This window comes from Penicillium roqueforti, assembly GCF_015533775.1.
Source record: "Penicillium roqueforti strain LCP96 04111 chromosome Unknown scaffold_30, whole genome shotgun sequence".
NCBI lineage: Eukaryota > Fungi > Ascomycota > Eurotiomycetes > Eurotiales > Aspergillaceae > Penicillium > Penicillium roqueforti.
In genome coordinates this window covers 108557-129600 of record NW_024067594.1, presented here as the reverse complement: position 1 = coordinate 129600, position 21044 = coordinate 108557, and the positions used below count along the sequence as shown (strand labels likewise).

At 49.8% G+C, this 21044-nt stretch overlaps 9 protein-coding genes across 9 annotated transcripts; 8 read left to right on the top strand and 1 right to left on the bottom strand.

Annotated features, from left to right (window-relative positions):
* Positions 1 to 354: 354 nt before the first annotated feature.
* LCP9604111_8212 (MDR family MFS transporter) lies at positions 355 to 2108 on the top strand (the record flags this gene model as incomplete). The annotated part of the gene is made up of 3 exons (XM_039076331.1): positions 355 to 818; positions 877 to 1021; positions 1077 to 2108. The coding sequence occupies 3 exons, from the start codon at positions 355 to 357 to the stop codon at positions 2106 to 2108; spliced, it is 1641 nt and encodes a 546-aa protein (XP_038925791.1).
* Positions 2109 to 2976: 868 nt separating this feature from the next.
* Positions 2977 to 4404, top strand: LCP9604111_8211 (alcohol dehydrogenase; the record flags this gene model as incomplete). The annotated part of the gene is made up of 7 exons (XM_039076330.1): positions 2977 to 3158; positions 3217 to 3329; positions 3399 to 3479; positions 3555 to 3977; positions 4032 to 4066; positions 4154 to 4292; positions 4352 to 4404. The coding sequence occupies 7 exons, from the start codon at positions 2977 to 2979 to the stop codon at positions 4402 to 4404; spliced, it is 1026 nt and encodes a 341-aa protein (XP_038925790.1).
* Positions 4405 to 5536: 1132 nt separating this feature from the next.
* On the top strand, positions 5537 to 6568 carry LCP9604111_8210 (amidohydrolase family protein; the record flags this gene model as incomplete). The annotated part of the gene is made up of 2 exons (XM_039076329.1): positions 5537 to 5588; positions 5646 to 6568. The coding sequence occupies 2 exons, from the start codon at positions 5537 to 5539 to the stop codon at positions 6566 to 6568; spliced, it is 975 nt and encodes a 324-aa protein (XP_038925789.1).
* A 672-nt stretch (positions 6569 to 7240) lies between these two features.
* LCP9604111_8209 (cytochrome P450) lies at positions 7241 to 9074 on the top strand (the record flags this gene model as incomplete). The annotated part of the gene is made up of 5 exons (XM_039076327.1): positions 7241 to 7340; positions 7395 to 7458; positions 7535 to 7914; positions 7968 to 8540; positions 8617 to 9074. 5 exons carry the CDS (start codon positions 7241 to 7243, stop codon positions 9072 to 9074), a joined length of 1575 nt encoding a protein of 524 aa, XP_038925788.1.
* A 341-nt stretch (positions 9075 to 9415) lies between these two features.
* Positions 9416 to 11842, bottom strand: LCP9604111_8208 (uncharacterized protein; the record flags this gene model as incomplete). The annotated part of the gene is made up of 2 exons (XM_039076326.1): positions 9416 to 9584; positions 9636 to 11842. The coding sequence occupies 2 exons, from the start codon at positions 11840 to 11842 to the stop codon at positions 9416 to 9418; spliced, it is 2376 nt and encodes a 791-aa protein (XP_038925787.1).
* A 234-nt stretch (positions 11843 to 12076) lies between these two features.
* LCP9604111_8207 (mitochondrial 37S ribosomal protein bS18m) lies at positions 12077 to 12848 on the top strand (the record flags this gene model as incomplete). Its single annotated transcript, XM_039076325.1, has 3 exons — positions 12077 to 12215; positions 12321 to 12556; positions 12642 to 12848. The coding sequence occupies 3 exons, from the start codon at positions 12077 to 12079 to the stop codon at positions 12846 to 12848; spliced, it is 582 nt and encodes a 193-aa protein (XP_038925786.1).
* Positions 12849 to 13226: 378 nt separating this feature from the next.
* On the top strand, positions 13227 to 15176 carry LCP9604111_8206 (WD40 repeat domain-containing protein; the record flags this gene model as incomplete). The annotated part of the gene is made up of 3 exons (XM_039076324.1): positions 13227 to 13242; positions 13295 to 13383; positions 13446 to 15176. The coding sequence occupies 3 exons, from the start codon at positions 13227 to 13229 to the stop codon at positions 15174 to 15176; spliced, it is 1836 nt and encodes a 611-aa protein (XP_038925785.1).
* Positions 15177 to 15554: 378 nt separating this feature from the next.
* On the top strand, positions 15555 to 18938 carry LCP9604111_8205 (FUSC family protein; the record flags this gene model as incomplete). Its single annotated transcript, XM_039076323.1, has 6 exons — positions 15555 to 15599; positions 15648 to 16949; positions 17003 to 17411; positions 17465 to 18556; positions 18612 to 18773; positions 18838 to 18938. The coding sequence occupies 6 exons, from the start codon at positions 15555 to 15557 to the stop codon at positions 18936 to 18938; spliced, it is 3111 nt and encodes a 1036-aa protein (XP_038925784.1).
* A 338-nt stretch (positions 18939 to 19276) lies between these two features.
* LCP9604111_8204 (TADA1 family protein) lies at positions 19277 to 20805 on the top strand (the record flags this gene model as incomplete). Its single annotated transcript, XM_039076322.1, has 4 exons — positions 19277 to 19484; positions 19614 to 19888; positions 19952 to 20060; positions 20132 to 20805. The coding sequence occupies 4 exons, from the start codon at positions 19277 to 19279 to the stop codon at positions 20803 to 20805; spliced, it is 1266 nt and encodes a 421-aa protein (XP_038925783.1).
* Positions 20806 to 21044: the final 239 nt, after the last annotated feature.

Sequence of the window (21044 nt, the reverse complement as noted above, 5' to 3'; positions counted from 1 at the left end):
TCAAATGATTAGGTGAGCTCGGGAATTCCCGAAGTCCCACTCGGATTCCAAAAGGAGATTCGGAGTTTGTCAGTCAAATGGTAACCTGTGATTGGTCAGATACCAAACTGACAAAGATGAATGTCCCAAAGGAGTAATCTATTGTCACCAAAATGTCCTCTTCCAGCACTGCTCGCATTTAAATAACTAGCTAGGGTCAGGCAATATGGATATTGATACGTACGTCAACCTCCTCCACTGGATATCTATATTCCTACCTTCCATTTTCAGCTTAGTACGACTCCATTGGGTAGTGGTACCTGGATAACTAGCTCGACTTTCAAACGGCTGACTAAGTGGCACTCGCTTTTCACCATGAGTGTAGACAATCCGACGCCGAGTGATAGCGTGCTCGAAAGTCAAACCCCAGATCGTGTGGACGAATCAATCATCAAAGCTGCGGATGCCGAGAAGGACGCAGCCCCACGCCGAGAAATTGTAGGCCTCCGCTGGCTGCTCGTCTGCATTGCTGTTTTCTCAGCCAATCTGCTCTATGGTTTGGACAATACCATCGTGGCAGACATCCAGGGTCCCATTGCGGGTGACTTTGATGAATACACGCGGCTGGGCTGGCTCGGGGTGGGCTTCACTTTGGGATCGGTGGTTTTCATTCTCCCACTGGGAAAAGCTTACGCCATCTTCGACACGAAATGGCTCTTTCTCGGTTGTTTGACTATGTTTGCGGCCGGTAGTGCCCTCTGCGGTGCTGCCCCCAGTATGAATGCCATCATTGTCGGGCGTGTGTGGGCGGGAGCCGGAGGAGCGGGCATGTATCTGGGGTAAGTTGTACCACGACGGGCAGAGTGCAGAGAGAGAAGACTAACCATGACAACCTAGGAATCTGAATCTGATTACTATCCTGACCACCCCTACGGAGCAGCCTGTGTATGTGGGTCTGGTTGGATTGATCTACGGCACCGGCTGTATTCTGGGTCCCATCATTGGCGGTGCTTTTTCCGATAGTTCAGCTACTTGGCGATGGGTACGTGTGGTCTCTTTCTAGTTTCCTCAGCGAGTGTGCTAACCGTAATGAATAGTCATTTTATCTCAATCTGGTCATTTTCGGAGTCATGTCGCCCATCTATGTTTTCCTCTTGCCTTCCTTGCCACGTCCAGCGGGCGAAGGCCGCAGCTTCATCAAGAAGCTTGTGGAGCTGGACTGGGTGGGAACTCTCCTGTCCGCGGGCATGCACATCTCCATTATCTTGTTCATCGTATTTGGTGGTGTCGAATGGTCCTGGACGGATGGGCGGAATATCGCGCTGTACGTGGTCTCCGCTGTCTGCACTATTGCCTTCGTGCTCAGCCAGTACTATTGTGTGGGGACCGACAAACAAAACCGACTGTTCCCCTGCGAGTTCTTGCGGAACCCTACAATGCTCCTCCTTTACGTCATAATGGCCTGTGGCGGTGCCTCGCTCTTCGTGGCGGTTTACTATATCCCACTTTACTTCCAGTTCATCCAGGGTGACTCCGGCATCATGTCCGCGGTGCGGCTGTTGCCGTTCGTCTGCTTCTACGTGGCTACAATTCTGCTTTGTGGTTGGGTCATGCCCAAGACTGGCTTCTTCATCCTCTGGTACCTGGTCAGCGGCATCTTTATTCTCATTGGAGCCGTGTTGATGTACACTGTGAAATTGGGTACCAGTCCCTCCAGCATCTACGGGTACTCTATCCTGATGGGGTTGGGCATGACCACCACGCAGGCCGCCTATGCGGTTGGACCGACCATTGTGAGCCCCGATCGGGTGGCCGAGTGCCTCCAGTTCATGAACATCGGCCAGGGCCAGAGTCAACTGTTGGGATTGGCTATTGCAAGTGCCATTTTCCAGAGTAAGACCCTCACCGGGCTTACTACCCTCTTGGGAAACAAAGGATATTCACATGCGGACATCCAGGGTGCGGTTGCTGGCGCTCAGAGTACCCTGATGGAGCGGCTGCCCCAGGCCTTGAAGACAGAAGCTCTGGAAGTGATTGTGAATTCGATTAGTGATGTCTACGTGATGGCGATTTCGGCGGGGGCTCTCTACGTGGTTGCATCATGTCTGTTGCCTCGCCGTCGGTTCTAGAATCTTTCGCAAGGAGGGAGAGCAGCGAGTGTTGACGGGATACTGGCTTTGTATCTGTGATTGGGGTGTCTTAGATAATGGAGTTTTATTTTCTCATTCATTTCCTCGAGCGCGAGGTAAGCCTCTAGGAGTGTCCTCCGCTCTTCTAGTTTCTAGATCATCATAATATAGAGCTTGTGGGTTGAAAATCTCTCCTGGAAATAGACTAGAATATAGCAGATAAGAAGCTTCCGCGACTCGGATACAGCAGACAAAGCCTTCTTCTAGTCGATAAGTGTTGCAAGTCATCTCCATTTGTCATTGGGACATAGCAATTTACCAATATAGTAGTCTCCGGAACTCCGACTCCGCATCCCACCTAGTACTAGTAGAGAGATAAAAGACATATCCGGCCTTGGCCAAGTAACTTGCCTCCTTCAGCTGTGGTGACCCTGTAATTGAACTTGCGCAGTGGTAATTATATCATCTATCTCATCTTCTAGAATTGGCGTTGATATAGTAGTATAGCATGAAGGTTTTCGAACAGCCCTCTAAAAATTGTCCGCACTGTAGCTATACGAAAATCCTTCTGTATTCATTGTAGAAGATATATCTATTTTAGTACGTAAAGTACTGGTGGTGAGCATGAAATTACCCTATCTGCTTCGAGAGTCAAGAAGCCGATGATTGGCCGTATGTACCTTTTATATGTAAATCCCTAAGAAAAGGTACAATTACCCACCAAGCATTACGGCGTGGTGACCTTACCCCCCTTTAGCCGGGGCCTATATATATCTAGTCTTTCTCTTCCCATGCCATCTTCTCTGATGTTGTAGAAAATAAAGTCTTATTTCACACAGCTATCTATTATTCAGTCAAAGTACACGCCATGGCCACCACTCTTCCCAGCACCTACAAGCAAGCAAGCTTCAAGGAAAAAGATGCCAGACTGACTCTAGAACAAGTCCCATTGACTCTGCCCAAACGTAACGAGATTCTGATCAAAGTGCAAGCCTGTGGCGTGTGTCATTCGGACCACTTTGCCGAGACGAATCTCATGGGAGGAGGATTGTGAGCTATCCCACTATGGAATCCATGGAATTCCGACTAATTTCCGGTTCTTTTATAGTCCTATCGTTCCCGGCCATGAGATCATTGGGCGCGTAGCTGCAATTGGAGCGGACGAGACCATCTGGAAGGTAGGGGATCGGATTGGGGGCACATGGCATGGCGGGCACGATGGTATGTATCTCTATTATCTCCCCAAAAAGCCTGGTTCCCCTAATAAGACTATACTAATGCACTGAATAGGTACCTGTGCGGCATGCAAAAGAGGTTACTTTCAGATGTGCGATCATCAGGAAATCAACGGGATTTCACGAAATGGCGGCTGTATATCCCCTTTCTCTTTTCATCATCACTCTTTCGTCATTCCAACGGAATAATATTAAGCTCACACTCCGGTAGATGGCGAATATTGCATCATCCGTCGCGAAGCTGCCGTCCGAATTTCCGACGAGGTCAACGCTGCCCAATACGCGCTCCTGCTCTGTGCTGGCGTAAGTGTCTTCAATTCGATGCGCCACATGAGCATCCCACCGGGTGGGCTGGTCGCAATCCAGGGTCTGGGCGGGCTCGGCCATCTAGCGATCCAGTTTGCGAACAAACTTAGCTATCGCGTTGTGGCACTCTCGCGGGATTCCAAGAAAGAGGAACTCGTGCGGAAGTTGGGCGCGCATGAGTATATTGACACGAGTCGGGAGGATGCTGTCGCCGCATTGCAGAGAATGGGCGGCGCTTCCCTGATTTTGTCTACGGCGCCTGTGCCGGAGATAATTAACCCGCTGATCGAAGGGCTTGGTGTGATGGGGAGGTTGTTGATTATGTCCAGTAAGCTTCTTTAAGGCCGTTTCAAGGCGTTTGGTTGGATGCTGATAAATATAGTTGTTCCTGGTATTGAGGTCAGCACTGGCATGTTGGTGAGTGAGATTTTCCTCTGCTTCTCTGAAAACCAGACAGAAAGAGAAAACAGAAGAGATGCGATCAAGATATTAACCCCAGTTTAGGTCGGAAAGGGTAAATCCATCTGGAGTTGGCCTAGCGGCCATGCCATCGACTGTGAGGACGCCATCGCATTTGCGGAGGTACATGACATCCACTGTATGGTAGAAGAGTTCCCCTTAGAACGGTGCAACGAGGCATTTGGTATGATATCTCCTTCACTTCTTGGGTTCATTTTCTCTGACCTGTTGTCCTTCCTACAGAGGCTATGATGGAGGGAAAGGTGCGGTTCCGCGCCGTTCTCACCATGGAGTAATGAGTCTGAGGACATATTGAGGGGCTACCAAGTGCACCAAGCAGCGAGAAGAGGGAGAGAGAGTTTAAATTCCTATCCAGGGCAGGGCCCGGCTCAGTCTGCACTGGGGGTGTGGTACCCAAGTTGCGGCCTAAAGGCTCAATTTCCAACAGGATATTAGGGATGATTTCCATTATACTTGCCAGATAGTATTTACGAAAGGCAGAGTATGAAAGTTGCGATAAATTGAGTGTTTGAGTATTTACTTCTCCTTCGCGCTATGTTCCACGTAATATTCTTCATCTTCCCTCGTAGTCGCCCCTTAACAGTTGCCTAAAATGTCGCACGCGATCTTCTCTGCCAGTGCATCTACTTAGGGTTAGAGATTTTGTTTGAAGACTATATACTATATATTATAGGACAGAGGCTTACAAATTGTGGATTGGGGATCTGGTGGTAGGAACGGCAAGGCCGAGGCATCCACTACTCGCAGGGCGTCAACGCCAATGACTCGAGCTTTGGAGTCTACCACTGCCTGAGTATCATTTGCCAAACCCATAGCGCATGTACAGGAGGCGTGGAAGATGGTGTCCAAGCTCCTCCGGACATGATCCAGAATTTGCTTATCCGTAGTAGCACCAAAGTGTTTTATTCCAATCCGCAGGGCGGTATCGCCAATGCCTAGTTGAGATCCAGCACTATGAAGGACACAGTGTCGGTGGACGATCATCATCCCCAAGGAGTTTGGAGTTTCGGGATATTTCCTTTTTCGGAAGGACCCAGATAGGAGAATACGCGCCGATGAATCAATTTCACCCTTTGGCAAGACGCACATGCACGTGCATATTCTATAAGTATACTGTGCAGACATCCTGTTAATTGTATATCCGTTATACTCCTCGCTCTCGGTCTCTCCCGGAGTCTTCCGCAATCCCTGCAGGCCTTACGTAGTACCGCGTTCGGAGGTCCTGCACTGGTATCTAATCAGAGTAGTGTGGTCACTGTATGCAAGGGAGGAATAAACAGCCAGCTAGTCAGTCGAATATAGAATGATTGCTAGAGATCTGTATTTGAGGGGGAAAAGCCCATCAATAAGCGTTGGTTTGCCAAACGGATACTCTGGTCTCTAAGTGCTACTCCAATACCATCCATCATGGCGAAAATTGATGTGCACCATCATTTCTATCCTCTGGCAATGCGCCAAGGTCAGTCCCACGCATGTTAGAGTTAGAGTGAGAAGCCTATTGGCTAACCTCATATAGCCCTGGATCGCGCAGGAGGTGATCCCTCGGGCTGGTACACTCCCCCCTGGACGCTGGAGCTAGACCAAGACATGGCGCGACGAATGAAGGTTACCACCACCATTCTCTCCGTCACTGCACCGGGGCCATGCATCGAGCCTGATTTTGTTAAAGGAGCCGCCCTAGCGCGCAGCTGCAATGAATCTGCGGCCGCCATTAGGGACTCTCAGCCGCACAAGTATGGCTTCTTTGCCTCGGTCCCCTCTCTGTTCGATATGGCGGCGGTCTTGAAGGAAATCGACTACGCCTACACCACTCTCCGTACCGACGGAGTCACTCTGTTCACCCGCTACGGCGATGGTCCCAATTACCTGGGTCATGTAGCCTTTCGGCCCATCTGGGCTGATCTTAGCCGTCGCGATGCCGTGGTCTTCATCCACCCAACCCATCCGGTCGATACGCAGCTCGTCAGTCAATGGCTACCGCAGCCCATGTTTGACTATCCACACGAAACGGGCCGGGCCGCTATGGATCTGCTGACTAGTGGCATTTTGCAAGACTATCCGGGTTGCAAAATCATACTCTCCCACGCGGGCGGAACCTTGCCGTATTTGATCTACCGGGCGGCTACCATGCTGCCGTTGATGCCACGCACTCTTGGTCTTTCAACTGAAGAGCTGGTGGCAGCTGCTCGGACCTTCTACTTCGACACAGCCATCTCATCAAACCCGGTCACGTTGAAGGCGCTGTTCGAGTTTGCCGCACCCGGCCATGTCCTCTTCGGCAGTGACTTCCCTAATGCCCCGCATGATGCGATCCAACGCTTTACGGATTTTCTCGAGGCGTATGAGCTGCCGGAGGAGACCAAGCAACAGGTAAATAGCGGGGCGGCATTAGAGTTATTTCCACGATTGAAGAGGATCCCGGATAAAGCGAGACTCTGAAATGGGGTAGGATCAATATGGTAGCTGTACATAAGAAGCTATTGGTAGGGGGTTGGAGTCAAGGCTGATGAGACAATGTTGCCGATGACCTAATGATTATTTACATATCGCGATATGACTTTAGTAGTAGAAGTATTGGCAATACATTATACAAATTGCAATCGATGGACCTATCAGTTTCCGGTCTGTTTGTCTCTAAATAATAAACTGGGACTTTGTTGGCGTTACTCAGAGCAAGCATAGCTTCTCTCTCCGAAAAACTTGGTAATGTTCTACCTATCATCCAGATTATCCAACTCGGCCATTTTCCCTCCTCGATGAAGCGGTCGTTCTTTTGGGGTTCTATATCAAGCATAGATGCTCCCCATCAGATGGGTCTGGAAGAGCCCTCTGTAGGATATCATATATTTTCGTTTTATGGTGAGCAGACTGAACTCACTGTCGACTCTACAGGAAGAGGGAAGTGTTTCCCCAAGGGGAATCTTAGCCGGATGACACACTCCTTTGGGTAACTGGGTAACTGGGTTTCTTGAGGATTGCAAGAAATCTGCCTATGCATCAACCCCTCTCCTTGTCGATCTATAAGTAAGCGTACATATAGTTACCCCTCATCTCGACGAAGAAATTCAACCTGAAGGATTCAGCCCGGATAGATCTCATCAACTATCAACTATGGAACCACTATTGCTGCTACTCCTGGTCTTATTACCAGCCATCGTAGTCGTACGATATGCCTTCACCTATGGTCATCGTACCAGCACTATGCCCATCGGTGAGTTGTCGTCTTCAATGTTGACTCAGTGCGGATTTTGCTCATCTGGCATAGGTCCACCCACCCTACCCTTCATTGGAAACATCCACCAGATCACTAAGAAGTACACTCATATCAAGTATGTTTGATAACCTCCATTTTCCCTTTGGAGCACACAGAGGAGATTCTCACCGCCGATGTCTTGCGGAATTCAGGTTCACCGAATGGGCCGCTCAGTATGGAGGGTTATATATGCTCAAGATCGGGAATGGCAATATGGCCGTTATCACAAATCGCCGACTGGTCAAAGAAGTCGTCGATCGCAAGAGCGGTATCTACAGCCATCGGCCTCATTCCTTTGTCGCGCACGATCTCATCACCAAAGGCAACCACCTATTGGTCATGCACTATGGCGACCAGTGGCGCACCTTCCGGCGACTGGTTCACCAACACCTGATGGAGTCCATGGTGGAAAGCAACCACACCCAGATTGTCAACGCCGAAGCCATACAACTGGTACGAGACTATATGATCGACCCGGAGCACCATATGGCCCATCCCAAGCGATACAGTAACAGTATCACCAACTCGATCGGTAAGTCTCCCATCTACTATTTATTGCTGGAAGCTCCTAAGTCCCTGTCACAGTATTCGGAATCCGCACGGCCAACCGGGAAGGATCCAACATGGGGAGGCTTTACAAACTCATGGAGGAATGGTCGGAAATGATGGAAACGGGCGCAACACCACCAGTAGACCTATTCCCCTGGTTGAAACTACTACCACAGTGGTTTTTTAACAACTATATTACCCGGGCCAAGGCCATCGGCGTGCAGATGGAAACCCTCTATGTCGACATCCTGAACAAAGTGATAAAACGGCGGGAAGATGGCGACAATAAGGGCACTTTCATGGACAAGGTTCTGGATAGCCAAGAGAAACATAATCTTCCCTGGCATCAGCTGGCCTTTATCGGCGGTGTCTTGATGGAAGGAGGCTCGGACACAAGCTCCAGTCTCACACTGGCTATCGTGCAAGCATTGGTCCAAAACCCCGATGTGCAGCGAAAGGCACATGCTGAGATTGATGCGGTGGTCGGCCACAACCGGTCACCTGTTTGGGAAGATTTTGAACAACTTCCTTATATCAACATGATCGTCAAAGAAGGTCACCGGTGGAGGCCAATACTTCCACTTTGTTTCCCGCATGCACTGGGAGAGGGTAGGCCTCTTTTCTCTTACTTTCTGTCCTTTTCTGTCCTTTCTAACTTCTATACTAACTATGGGTATCCTTATAGATGACTGGGTCGATGGCAAATTCCTCCCTAAAGGCACAATAGTCGTTATCAACACCTGGGGTATCCACATGGATCCATTTCAACCTGATGACCCAGCTGCTTTCATCCCCGAACGCTTTGCCAAACATCCTCAATTGGCTCCCGACTATGTGCCGGGGACATGGGAGCGTCGCGACCACTATGGCTACGGGGTTGGACGCCGGATCTGTCCTGGCATTCACCTCGCTGAGCGCAACATGTTCCTGGCCATTGCTAAACTGCTATGGGCGTTTGACTTCCAGCCGGGAGAGGGCCCGATGGATAGTGATCCGGTTAATGGATACCATAATGGCTTCCTTTACTGTGCCAAAGACTATCCTTGTCGACCTGTAGTACGCAACGAGGTCATTCGGGCTACGATTGAAAGAGAATTTGGGATTGCGACTGTGGATGTGTTTTCTCGGTTTACTGAGGGATAGTTGAAAATTGAGAGGCGGGATGGCCGCATTCAAATTATTTTTGGAGCTGTGATGAGCGACGAGAATGAGTTGACGTTCTTTTTTCTCGTTTTCTGATCATTTTTGTTTTCAGGTGCTCTCTACTATACTAGGTCTATAACTTTCAGGCCTAGATTCTCACATCATCAACACAGTGTTTCTAGGCTTTCAGCAACGTCAATCCATTTGTAAAAGGTCCACTATATATCCGCGGCGAGCATCCCCTACCAATATGGGAAAGGACTTCCAAAAAAAAAAGATTTCTCGGTGCCCCCTTCATGGGAACTATGATGAATTGGCTTGCTACTTAGATACAAAAATTATTACACTGATACCTCATTTGAGATGCCGTCAAACTCCAGCCCGTCCTCTTGATCAGTACGTTCTATCGTCATCAGATGCTCCCAATGCTCGGGATACTTCTGACTCGCCCATTTCTCCACTTCATCTTTCCAGTATTGGTACGGGATGGCGTTGTAGAATAACCCGATACTAGGACAGATATTAGCGATGATAACACAGATAGCAAAGGAATTTACTCACGTATTGCTGGTAGGAGGGATCCCGATCTCAGCTTCCATGTTGTCGATAGCTTCAACAGCCAGGTCAAATTCGCATTGAGCTGCCAAGGCCTCCATATACGCCGAATAGAGCGGGCGATTCGCAGTGATCTCCAGTTTCTTGACCTTGCTCATCATCTTTATAGCCTCCTGGGTACCATTGTGATGATTCTCACAGACCTTGAAGAAAATCGTGATAGTCTTGTGACAAGGGCCTTCCTCCGACTGAAGAATCTGTCGGAAGATTTCCATGCTCTTTTCTGGCATCTCGCATGCAGCATACGCCATCATCAAACCATTTAGGATTCTCGTGTTGAGATCCACCTCAAGATCAAGCTTTAGCATGTTGTGTACAAGCTTTAGATTGGTTGCATCTGCCGTGCGAGCCAGGCCCTGGAAACAGCGGGCATAAGTGTCTGGCCTAGGGCGTCGACCAGGTTCATCGGCCTGACGCATATGTCCAAATACCAAGACGGCAAGATCACTGCGCTTCCGGTTGAAGAAGGAGGTCATGATTTTGGTGCGAGCTGAGACCCACGTTTCCGGGAATGCGATCTTCAGAAGCTCGTATGCATTCCACACGTCGGTGTCGGACTGGCTTTTATCCGTAATGTACTCTGTGAGGGCGTCCCGTACCGGCATCTTTTGTTCATCGCTGTAGCTGCCTAGTCGTGGACGTAGCAACTCTGAAACGGCGTCGAGGTCGTGGCGATAAAGGAGCATGTGAGTCAATGCGGCAATGGTCGCAGACTCTAGGCGCACGTTCTCTTGGAAAAGCGGGTCTAGGAGGGAGGATATCTGGTCGAACAAGGCATCCTTTTCTTCGGATCGGCAGAGCATCGCGATGAGCTTGTTTGCGATTGGCAGGTTGTGACTCGTGAGGGAAGTCGTGTCAACCTTCTCTTCGAGAATCTTCAATGTCTCATCGACATCGCCGGCCTGTATACAGGACTCCAATTCTAAGATATGAGTTTGACTATCTGGGACAAGACCCCATTGACCTGCGAGTCCCATGAAATCAGAAGCCAACTGCGGGTTCTGCGTTGCGTTCGCGTACTGAATAAGGTTATTAACAATGTGAATGTTGATGGAGCCCTCAAGCTGCGGATTCTTCGTAGTCCATGAATGGACTCTTTGCGCAAGAGCAGAAGCATTGTTCCCCTTTGCTGCTTCCCAGAGCAAGATTATGCCAACGGTGTCTTCGCTGGGCTCATTAGGGAGGGACTTGAAGATCTCCTCTGCTGAATCTGCCCGCGAATTCAAGAGATAATATTTGATGAGAGCCTCTCTCGCAGCCATGGAGGGTTCCGAGCCATCAGCAATCGGAGAGTCGTAGACAGTTTGGGCCGCTTTCCATTGACCGTGGTCGACGAGAAATGTAACTAGCTCTCCATGCGAGGCTTGATCAAATTTATTGCCATGGTTTCCCCACTCATCAACAATCTTCCGCACCTGTCGCAGATCGTCCTTCATGGCAAACCCTTTCATAATTGTGAGCCATGGCGACGGGACAGCCTTGCTCATTTGACCCCAGAACTTCAATAGGGTATGTCTAGCATCCTCGGGATTACCATTCATAGCCAATATATTGATATAGAGACCAAGGGCCGGCCGGCTGATCTTCCCCGGACCAAATCCATGATCGAGGTTTAGTTCTTGATATGCATATCGGGCAAGGTTCATGACAACATCACGAGCCTGTGGGACACACTCTGACTCGGAGAGTACATCCAACAACTTTTCCAAATTCTCAATCGAGAAAACATTCTGCCAGTCTTCTTCTTCCATCTCGCCCTGCAGGGCCCTTAAATGTTTGAAGGTGACGATCAGCGCGCGGGCTTGGAAATGGCTGATGAGCATTGGCGTTTCAAGCCGCATGGTAAAAAACGTTTGGAATGCCTTCGCAAGAATATCACTCGGAGGAGTTCTGCTTCGATCTTTGAGTGCCCTCATCAAGTCAGCCATTGGTTTCAGGCCCTTTTCGGAGGGCAAAATAGATTGCGACCGCTCAGGGTCCGAGCTGAAGACAAAGATGTTGCGTCGCGAGGTATAAGGAAGGCTGGACATGGCAGGTCGTACTCGGGCAGGAGTGATTGTGTGCAATAAGCGATTTCGATGGCATTGGGAGAACCGAAGTGGTTCATTGTTAATGATTGCCCGGAAGACCCGTCTTGTGAGATGGGATTGCATTATGGATTATGTGAGCTGAGCTTATAGCCCAGATAGAACAAGATGAATTGGATAAAAACGTGTAGTCCGAAGTTGACTCGCAATCTGCATGGAATCGTGAAAAATGGGGGTTCGCGACGCGGAGAGATTTGGAGGCGGAAGAAGTCTTGGCGAAAAAGATCTCATCTCCGCGTTGCCCGGTCTCCCTAACACCGTCTTCAACATCGACAACTAATCAGGGATTGAAAGGTCAAGATGTCTTTGAACCTCTTTTCTTCACCGTCATTGCTGCGCAATGTCGCGGCCACAGCCAATGTTGGCCTGTCGCTCTGTCGCTGGAGCTCGACCGCTGCTATGAGCGCTTTCACTTCTCAGCGCGCCACAAGCTCACAGAGTATGTGATCAACCCGATACACCGAGCTTATTCATTTTTGTCCATTCTATAATTTGGGAACACATTTATTTTTGGGTTTGCCTAGCGACTAATGTATTGCGATAGCCTCCCAAATCGTCCAACGACGCCGTTTACCTAGTCGTCTGAAGTTCCTCGAGGACCAGAAGGCGCAAGGCGAGAGCCGAGCCCTTGAGAGATATCAAACCCGTGACTTCAAGGCTGGAGATATCTACGCCCCGCACGATCTCAGCCCGGCCGAGATGAAGAAATGGGGAAAGCGCCAGTCCCCTCAGACAGATGCTTTCGATGCATTGAACGTGAATCCTATAGATTTGTACAAGGTATGCATTCCTCGAGCCAATGGAGCTATATGGAGGATATACCATCATGAACAGCCACTAACTGTTCGCTCTTTTGCCATTACAGAACTTCTCCGTCATGTCCGAATATATGACCAGCATGGGCCGTATCAAGCCCCGAGCCATTACCGGTCTTCGACCTGTCAACCAGCGCAAAATTGCCAAGGCACTCCGGAGAGCCATCGGCATGGGCCTTATGCCTAGTGTTCACCGACACCCCGAAATTCTCGCAGCCGAGATGCGAGCACGCATGGAGGGCCCTGGAGGTTTCTAAGCCGAACATACTACTTTGGAGTCATTTTTTGGGATCTGAAACAAATATTGGGAGATTTCCTTGTACAAGTACAGGCCGGTGGCTGGTAGAAAGGGCACGACTTGGTGTATTATTACTCTTAGCGCTATGCATTGATTTTATTGAGAGCTACTACTTTCAAGTTCTTTTGTGCTAGAATATTTGAAGCTATCAGATACATTGCAGATGTGTTGACAGTGATATTTCTCTTTTCTGCATACTCCCAATGCTTGTTTTAAGTAGACAAGGCGTGGCGGTGTTCCCCGCTATTGTGGCCCGTACGTCAGTCGATAAACAGTGGACTGTGGACTCTCCTCTGCTTTCCCCCAACTCCTCTGCTTGAGTGTGTACATCTTAGCAATGTCACTTACAAATGGTGAGAACCTGTCACCCTCATATTATATATTATTGTCCTGACATATTCCAAGAGTCCATTTGGGCCGCTAGCCCCTCCACCACCCGCGGCCAGCCCACTCAGCTTTCTTCTGATGCTAAAGGCGAGCGATTGGCATATGCAGTATGTTATTCTAACAATATCTACAATAGTACACTGCCTCGTCCTGACATCAGCGATTATAGTCCAACAAATCCATCTTCCTACGTTCGATCGATGACCCCGCAGTCGCTAGGCAGTACACCGAACACAAGGCGCAGACAACTGTCGCACGCTTCTCCCCCTCCGGCTTCTACGTTGCAAGTGGTGACGCAGCTGGAATAGTGAGAGTATGGGATTGTGTCGGTGAAGGAATCACCAAGGGTGAATATAGCATTGTTAATGGTCGAATCAACGATTTGGCCTGGGACGGTGACTCCCAACGCATTATTGCTGTCGGCGATGGTAAGCAGCGATATGGACACTGTATCACTTGGGATAGTGGAAATACCGTTGGGGAGATCCACGGCCATACGCAACAGCTCAACACCGTGTCAATTAGGCAGCAGCGGCCTCTGCGTGCCGCCACTGCTGGTGACGATAAGAAGACGGTATTCTACCATGGACCGCCGTTCAAATTCAACAACGGAATTGCTGATAAGCACTCAAACTACATATACGGAGTTGCCTTTAGCCCGGATGGTTCGCACTTAGTCAGTGTTGGCGCAGACCGGAAGATCTGGCTCTACGACGGCAAGACGGGCGAGACCAAGGGTCAGATCGGTGAAGGAGAACACACTGGCAGTATCTTTAGTGTGTGCTGGGCCAAGGATTCTCGAAAGTTCGTTACTGCCAGCGCAGACCGGACCGTCAGGATCTGGGATGTGGAAGCTGGCAAATCAACCCAGACCTGGACCTTGGGAGAGGAGGGTGCTATGGCTGTTCGTGACCACCAAGTTGGCGTGGTCTGGCCCCCAGGAAGAACTGATAACCTGCTCATAAGTTTGTCCCTCAGCGGAGACTTGAACTACCTGGTCGAGGGAACTCCTGAGCCCCGACAGGTTATCTCGGGCCACCAGAAGAGCATCACCTCCCTGGCACAGACCACTGTGGATAACAAGGAAACTCTGTGGACAGGCAGCTTTGACGGAAGAGTCTGCAACTGGGATGTGGCTTCAGGTAAGGCCGAGGAGATTGAAGGAGATGCCCACCCCGGTTACGTCGCCGGGCTTGCAACCACATCAGAGGGAAGCGGTAGAATTTACAGTGTCGGCTGGGACGACACCCTCCGTTCTGTTGACGCTGCTGCTAAAACATATACGGGCAGCGCTTCAAAGCTCAATGGACAGCCAAAGGGTGTTGCGGCTGGTGACACGACCGTGCTTGTTGGCGAAGCCGAAACCGTCGAGATTTTCCAAGATGGCAAGAAGACCGGAGAATACAAAACAGACTTTACCGCTACAACCGTGGCCGCGCATGGTTCTCAGGCAGCTGTTGGAGGCGAGAATGGATCTGTTCAGATCTGTGCTATTTCGAGCTCTCGGCTTTCTCCCCGGGCAGACATTAATGCCTCTCGCAATCCAATCTCTGCTCTTGCCTTCTCCCCAGACGCCTCCCACTTAGCTGTGGGCGACTTGCGGGGACGTGTTCTAGTTTTCAAGGTTGCAGATGGCAGTCTAGTTACAGACCGTTGGACGGCGCATACTGCACGGATCACCTCACTTGCTTGGAATGAGGCTGGTTCACACGTTGTGAGTGGATCACTGGACACAAACATCTTTGTTTGGAGCTTGGCTAAGCCAGGCGACTGGCTTGAGCTGCAGAATGCTCACAAAGAGGGTGTCCACGGTGTAGGCTGGATTTCAGGAGGCTCCAAGATCATCTCAGCTGGTGCTGATGCAGCGGTGAAGGTGTGGAAAGTAGATGGGTTGCAATAATTATGAAGTACTCCGTAGCTGTCACAGTATTTTCCTACGAAATTATAAACGTCGAGAGCTTCTCTTTGTTGACAAACACATTCGAAATTAGCATCGAGTCTATTAATATCAGAAATGCATTCTCGTAACTCAAGTAACTCAAGTCCCCCGAATTGTACACAAAGCAAAAAGCAAAACAAAGAGGTGCGTGGCAATGGGAAGTGGGGAGTGACTGTAACTGTCCCAGCCAGCCAACAAATTGACCTGCATAGCTCCTGGCACCTCCCCACAACCGTCTGACGTCTTCATAAAGCCTGGATAGAAGGGCGACTTGTCGAAGATGTGCCATGGGGCTTGTACAACGCCCTAAGTCCCCGCGAAGTACGTGAAACCCGAAAGATGCCATCTGGAACTCCCAGCAGCTCCCGACGTTCGCGCCCAACGGTATGTGCTCGCAGTTTTTGACTTGGAAGATACTAATCGTCGGTGAAGCTCCGTCAGGCTACATTTGTCCTCCCAAAAACAGGCCAGCGCCTGAAAGGCCTCATCAACCTCCGAAACTCCACGCCTGACAACAATGAGGAAAGGCGCGGGCTCCTCACAAACGAGATCCAACATTATGAGGGCTACCTCGACTCCCTCACGCGGCGTATACGTGATAAATGGACGCAGACAAATCAGTTTGTTAGGTCGGAACCGGGTATTGGAGTCTTGAAGTACAGTCTTGCGTATCTGGTCGGATCTCTGGCAACTTTTATCCCCGCGGTCTCGGCCATGCTGGGCCATCAGGATGGAAAACACATGGTGGCTACGGTGACGGTCTACTTTCACCCTGCCAGATCCCAGGGTGCGATGTTCAAGGCCTCGATCTGCGCTTTCCTGGCGTTCTGCTATTCTACCTTCTTGACTATTACCAGCATGTTCGTGGAGATGTTTTTCCAGGACACATTGGAATTGCCTGCCCTTGGTCATGCTGTGGTCCTGATAGTATTCTGTGGCGGTGGGCTTGGCTTTGTCGGTTGGACCAAGCAACGACTGGGAGATCCTCTGGTGAATGTTGCCTGTTCACTCACGGCTCTGTCAACAATCACCCTTTTAACCAAGGAGGGTTCTGTACAAAGCGGTGATTTGTCTCTTTCCAAGATCTTCCAAGTCCTAAAGATGGTCGTGATGGGCGTGGTGGCTGTCATGCTTGTATCCTTTTTGGTCTTCCCCATATCAGCGCGTAAAAAGCTGCGCTCAAACCTCGTCACCGTCACCGATACATTGGCTATCATGATGGCACTTATCACAGAAAGCTTCTTGAGCGGATCTGAGGAAGTGCTTCTCTCGGCTGAATTCGTTGACGCAGAGGCGAAGCACCGCAAGGCCTACAGCCAGCTCGACAGGCTCGTCCGAGAGGCTAAACTTGAGCACTTTGTGGCAGGCACTGAAAAGGAGTACAGGCTCGAAAAGAATCTCGTCCGTTGGGTGCAAGATATTACCCATAACATGGGAGGTTTGCGTAATGCAGCTTCTCTCCAATTCAGTTTGATTCGTGAGACTATTGCCCATGACTCTGTGTCTCCGGAAGATCAGCAAGGTAGCTCGACTCATGTGGACTATTTCATGACCCTGGAGCGGTCCTGGTCATTTCCCGAAGGGTCCTTTCTGGAGCCTATTGTTGAGCGACCAGAGGAGGAACTATCTCCAGTCAGCTCCCATCAACTTGGAAGTACTGAATCAACACCCAGACCCACGCTTCTTCCAGCAGATGTCTTCACTGTATTCATCTCTCATCTTGGCCCTGCAATGGTAAGTTGGGACTCAAGAAGTATTTGATATAATTCAAGACTAACTAGAAGCAGCGATCGTTGGCTTTCACATTGAAAGAAATCTTTAAGGAGATTCCATTTGGGCCTGCACCGGACTATAAGGTCTCAGTGAATGGTCGACTGCGAATTAGTCTTGACCGAGCGCTTGATCTTTACAAAGAATCTCGCGAGAAGACACTCGCAACCTTGTATCAACAAAAGGAAACCATGAAATTGAAGTCCCGTGAAGCTGAAGCCGATCTTGAGGAAGTGTCAGCTAGCTGTGGCCATTTCAGCTTTTCGCTCCTCGAATTTGGGGAGCAGCTCCGAGAGATGCTTTCTATCTTGGATGAGTTGCAGTTGGAAGTCGAAGAGCGGCCCAATGGGCGAACCTGGTCGTGGCTTAAAGTTTGGCGGTGGTCGAGAAACGCGGAGGCCGCTAAAATAGCCTCATTTGACGATGGTACGTATGCATACAAATCGTTGAGACATGGATTATATATTAATTCTCTGCAGAGACAGCTTCCAATCCAACCGGTACTGGGCAGGACTCCCATAAACATGCTAGGCATGCGTCAGACGGCTTGATTGCACATGATACACTCTCTGTCAATGTCCAAACACGAAAAGGCCCTTCGGCGAATGAAACAACAAAGCAAAGGCTCGGTTACCGTTTATGGAAATGTCTTGGATTCTTCCGACGAGATGATACGAAATACGCGATCAAGGTTGGGGCAGGAGCTGCACTCTATGCCCTACCTGCTTTTCTTCCTTCAACTCGCCCGTTCTATGGGCGTTGGCGGGGAGAATGGGGTCTGCTGTCCTATATGCTGGTTTGCTCGATGACTATCGGGGCCTCGAATACGACGGGGTATGCCCGGTTTCTCGGTACTTGTTTAGGGGCAGTCGCCGCTATCCTAGCATGGAATATCACCGCTGGAAATGTATTTGCTCTTGCATTCTTGGGATGGATAATGGCTGTCTGGACTGGATACATCACTATTGTTCGTGGGAATGGACCCATGGGCCGGTTTATCATGCTCACTTACAACCTCTCTGTGCTCTACGGCTATTCCCTTTCTCGGAAACAAGCAAATCTGGACGAAGATGAAGGCGGTTCTCATCCAATCATGGCCGAGATTGCACTCCATCGAGTTGTTGCTGTGTTGTCTGGGTGCATTTGGGGAATCATCATCACTCGAATGATTTGGCCCATCAGCGCAAGAAGTAGGCTCAAGGAGAGCCTAAGTCTTCTCTGGCTGCACCTGAGCCTGGTCTGGAAACGCGATCCCCTATCCATCATGGCCAAAGGCAAAAAGTCTGTTTTATACATGACGCCCCGAGAGAAGCTTGAGATTGAACGATTTTTGTCTCGGTTGGAATCTCTCCAGGCTGCGGCAGGCTCCGAGTTTGAACTGAAGAGTGCATTCCCTGAAGCCTCATATGCCAACATTGTTCGCCGTACACGCAGCATGGTGAATTCTTTCCTTACCATGAACATCGAGCTGATGAAGAATAATGTGGCCACTGAAGGTGAAATCAGCCTTCTTCAATACACAAAATCAGAACGGCTGCAGCTATCTGCTCGGGTGAGCCATCTATTATCAGGTCAGTCCTCTTGTAACTTCCTTGTGCACTTGATGCGGCGCTGATTATCTTCCAGTGATTGCTTCTTCGATGAAACTCGAGTACCCTATGAGTGATGTCCTTCCTAGCATTGAGCATGCTAGAGACCGATTGCTTGCTCGCATCTATCGCTATCGCCTGGATCATGAAGCATCTCAACAGACTACCGATGAGGACTGTGCTTTGCTTTATGCATACAGTGAGTATCTCTTTGGTTTCTCGTCCCTTCCACCAGTTCAATACACTGACCCTTGTCCTTCTAGTTTTGGTGACAGGCCAATTATCGAATGAAATCACGGAGATCATTGCAGAGATCGGACAACTGTTTGGGGTATTAAGTGAAGATGTAGTGCAGCTATCTTGAAAATCTAGCTGATCAATTTGAAAAGCCCTCAAAATAACAATGTAGAGAAATATATGTAAACATACAAGGCAACACTGCTAAGTTTGGCGCACATCGATGTATCCGTTTTTGGCGTCTGGCGGGGAACCGCAAGTCGGAACCTCCCCTTCCACTCAAACCCATCGCCATCTCTTTCATTCCATCAATTTTCATCTTCAATTCATCAGGTTGTCTCATGAAAACATACTCTCTTCCCCTATTTCTAGTTTGAACCCTAGAATCCTCCTTAATGAAGGCGTAGGTGCCAATATTCCCTGCCCTTCGGCGTCGCCCGTCGCGCCCTCGCGAGTTCAGCAACCATGCAGATTGATCCGGCGGCTCTGAGTCGGAGTGACTCTGTCTCAAATCCAAAGGGCACCGTGCCCAATGGCTCAGTATCTGCGAAGACCTCCAGAGCTCTGATATCGGTGCCGCGACTAGAGCTCGAGCATGCCTACACGGACCTGAAGGCCGCCATCGGAGACAAGTGGGCCGAATATAAGGAGTCTACAGCTCTGTTCTTACTAGGTATGTCGTGATGCGCATGGGGTTTCTAGTTAAATGGCGATTGCTTGCGCTCCGCGGAGAGTGTTTCTCCCTTCCCTCCTATGTATTGGCCTCTGTTCGATCACCTCCTAACTTCTTGCCTGATGATAGGACACTACAACCAGCGCGAATACTCCTCACGCGTCGATTACTTCTTGTGCGCCGATCCTAAAAACGAGCATCTACATAACAATTTCGTATGCGCGCTCATCGGAAACCTCACGCGAGACCTCCCCGATCACGGCGTCGCAAACTGGGTATCGGCCAACGACAAACCATCCACGGTGTCGAAACCCGTCTCCGGAGATGCTGCGGAACAAAGATTGAAGACGGAGGTTATGAAACTACCTCCGAGGGACCGTCGGCGCATAAAGGGAATCCCAGAGGTGCGTAGTCGCAAACGATGACTAACACCTTCACCCAAGAACCCGACAGCTAACGATCACCAGCGAGATCCCAATGAGAAGGTGCTTACAGAGCTTGAAGAAAGCTATTTAGCTAAGCAATTCAAATTACCCAGCCAGGTTCCCGCAAGTGCAGGCGGCTTGAACAAAACTAGTACGGCAACACTCTCTCCGTTCCTATGGTCAATTCAGGAAATAATCCCTAACCATCTTTCTCCATTACAGACTGGGAGCTGGAAATCCGAAAACGATATGCCCAGCCGCTAGCCGCAGAAACAGGCGAATTCCCCGATGCCGAATCCATCCATGCCCGCATGGTCCCGATATGTTACGAAGAATCTCTCCCCAGCGGTGCTGCGCTCCCATGTGCTGAGTTCATGGCAATTGCGACGGAAACTTTCGTAAAGGAAGTCTTGTCCGCAGTATTCTCGCGCACCCGTTCAAATGGCCCATCCGGTACAATCAATAACATGATGATGCGTCAATACCGACACCAACTAGAAGTTGAAGAGCTTGCATACACACGTGGGGAGATTTCGAAGGATTCCGCCACAGGCCTACTCCCCGTTGAAGCGAGAGAGGCCAACCTCCGAAAACCCTTAGGCGTTAGAGACCTGCGGTTAACTCTGGAGCTGGGCGGCGGTGTCCTCGGCCACATGCCGCTGATTGTAGACCAGATCATGAACAGTTACTTCGAAGACGAACTCGAGACCGAAAGACACGATCGAATGGAGAATGGCGCTGGTGAACCGCATCAAGAAATCAAACCCGAAGACGAGATGGACCTGGACGAAGACGAAGCTGAAGACGGTTCTCTGCTAGACTGGGAAGGCGGCACGCTTGGTGATCGAGCTCAGTTGAGCTCTTTGCTCGACGAGTGTCTGTCCATGGCTGCATGAGAATTTTATACCCCCAATGTCTTTTTTTCCCCGTTTCATACATGCTACATTACATGCTTTTTCTGTTCTTCTTTTTTTTTTTTTTTGGCTTCACTCACGATTTGGATGGTGGCTCACGGCGTCTGGGTACTACCAAGGGAGGCTGTCACTGTTTGTGGCGCCACATTATTTGCATATGGATTTGGAGTTTGAAGATATATTGTCTTATCCGTTCTCGACCGCCCCTGCCTTGTCCTCTA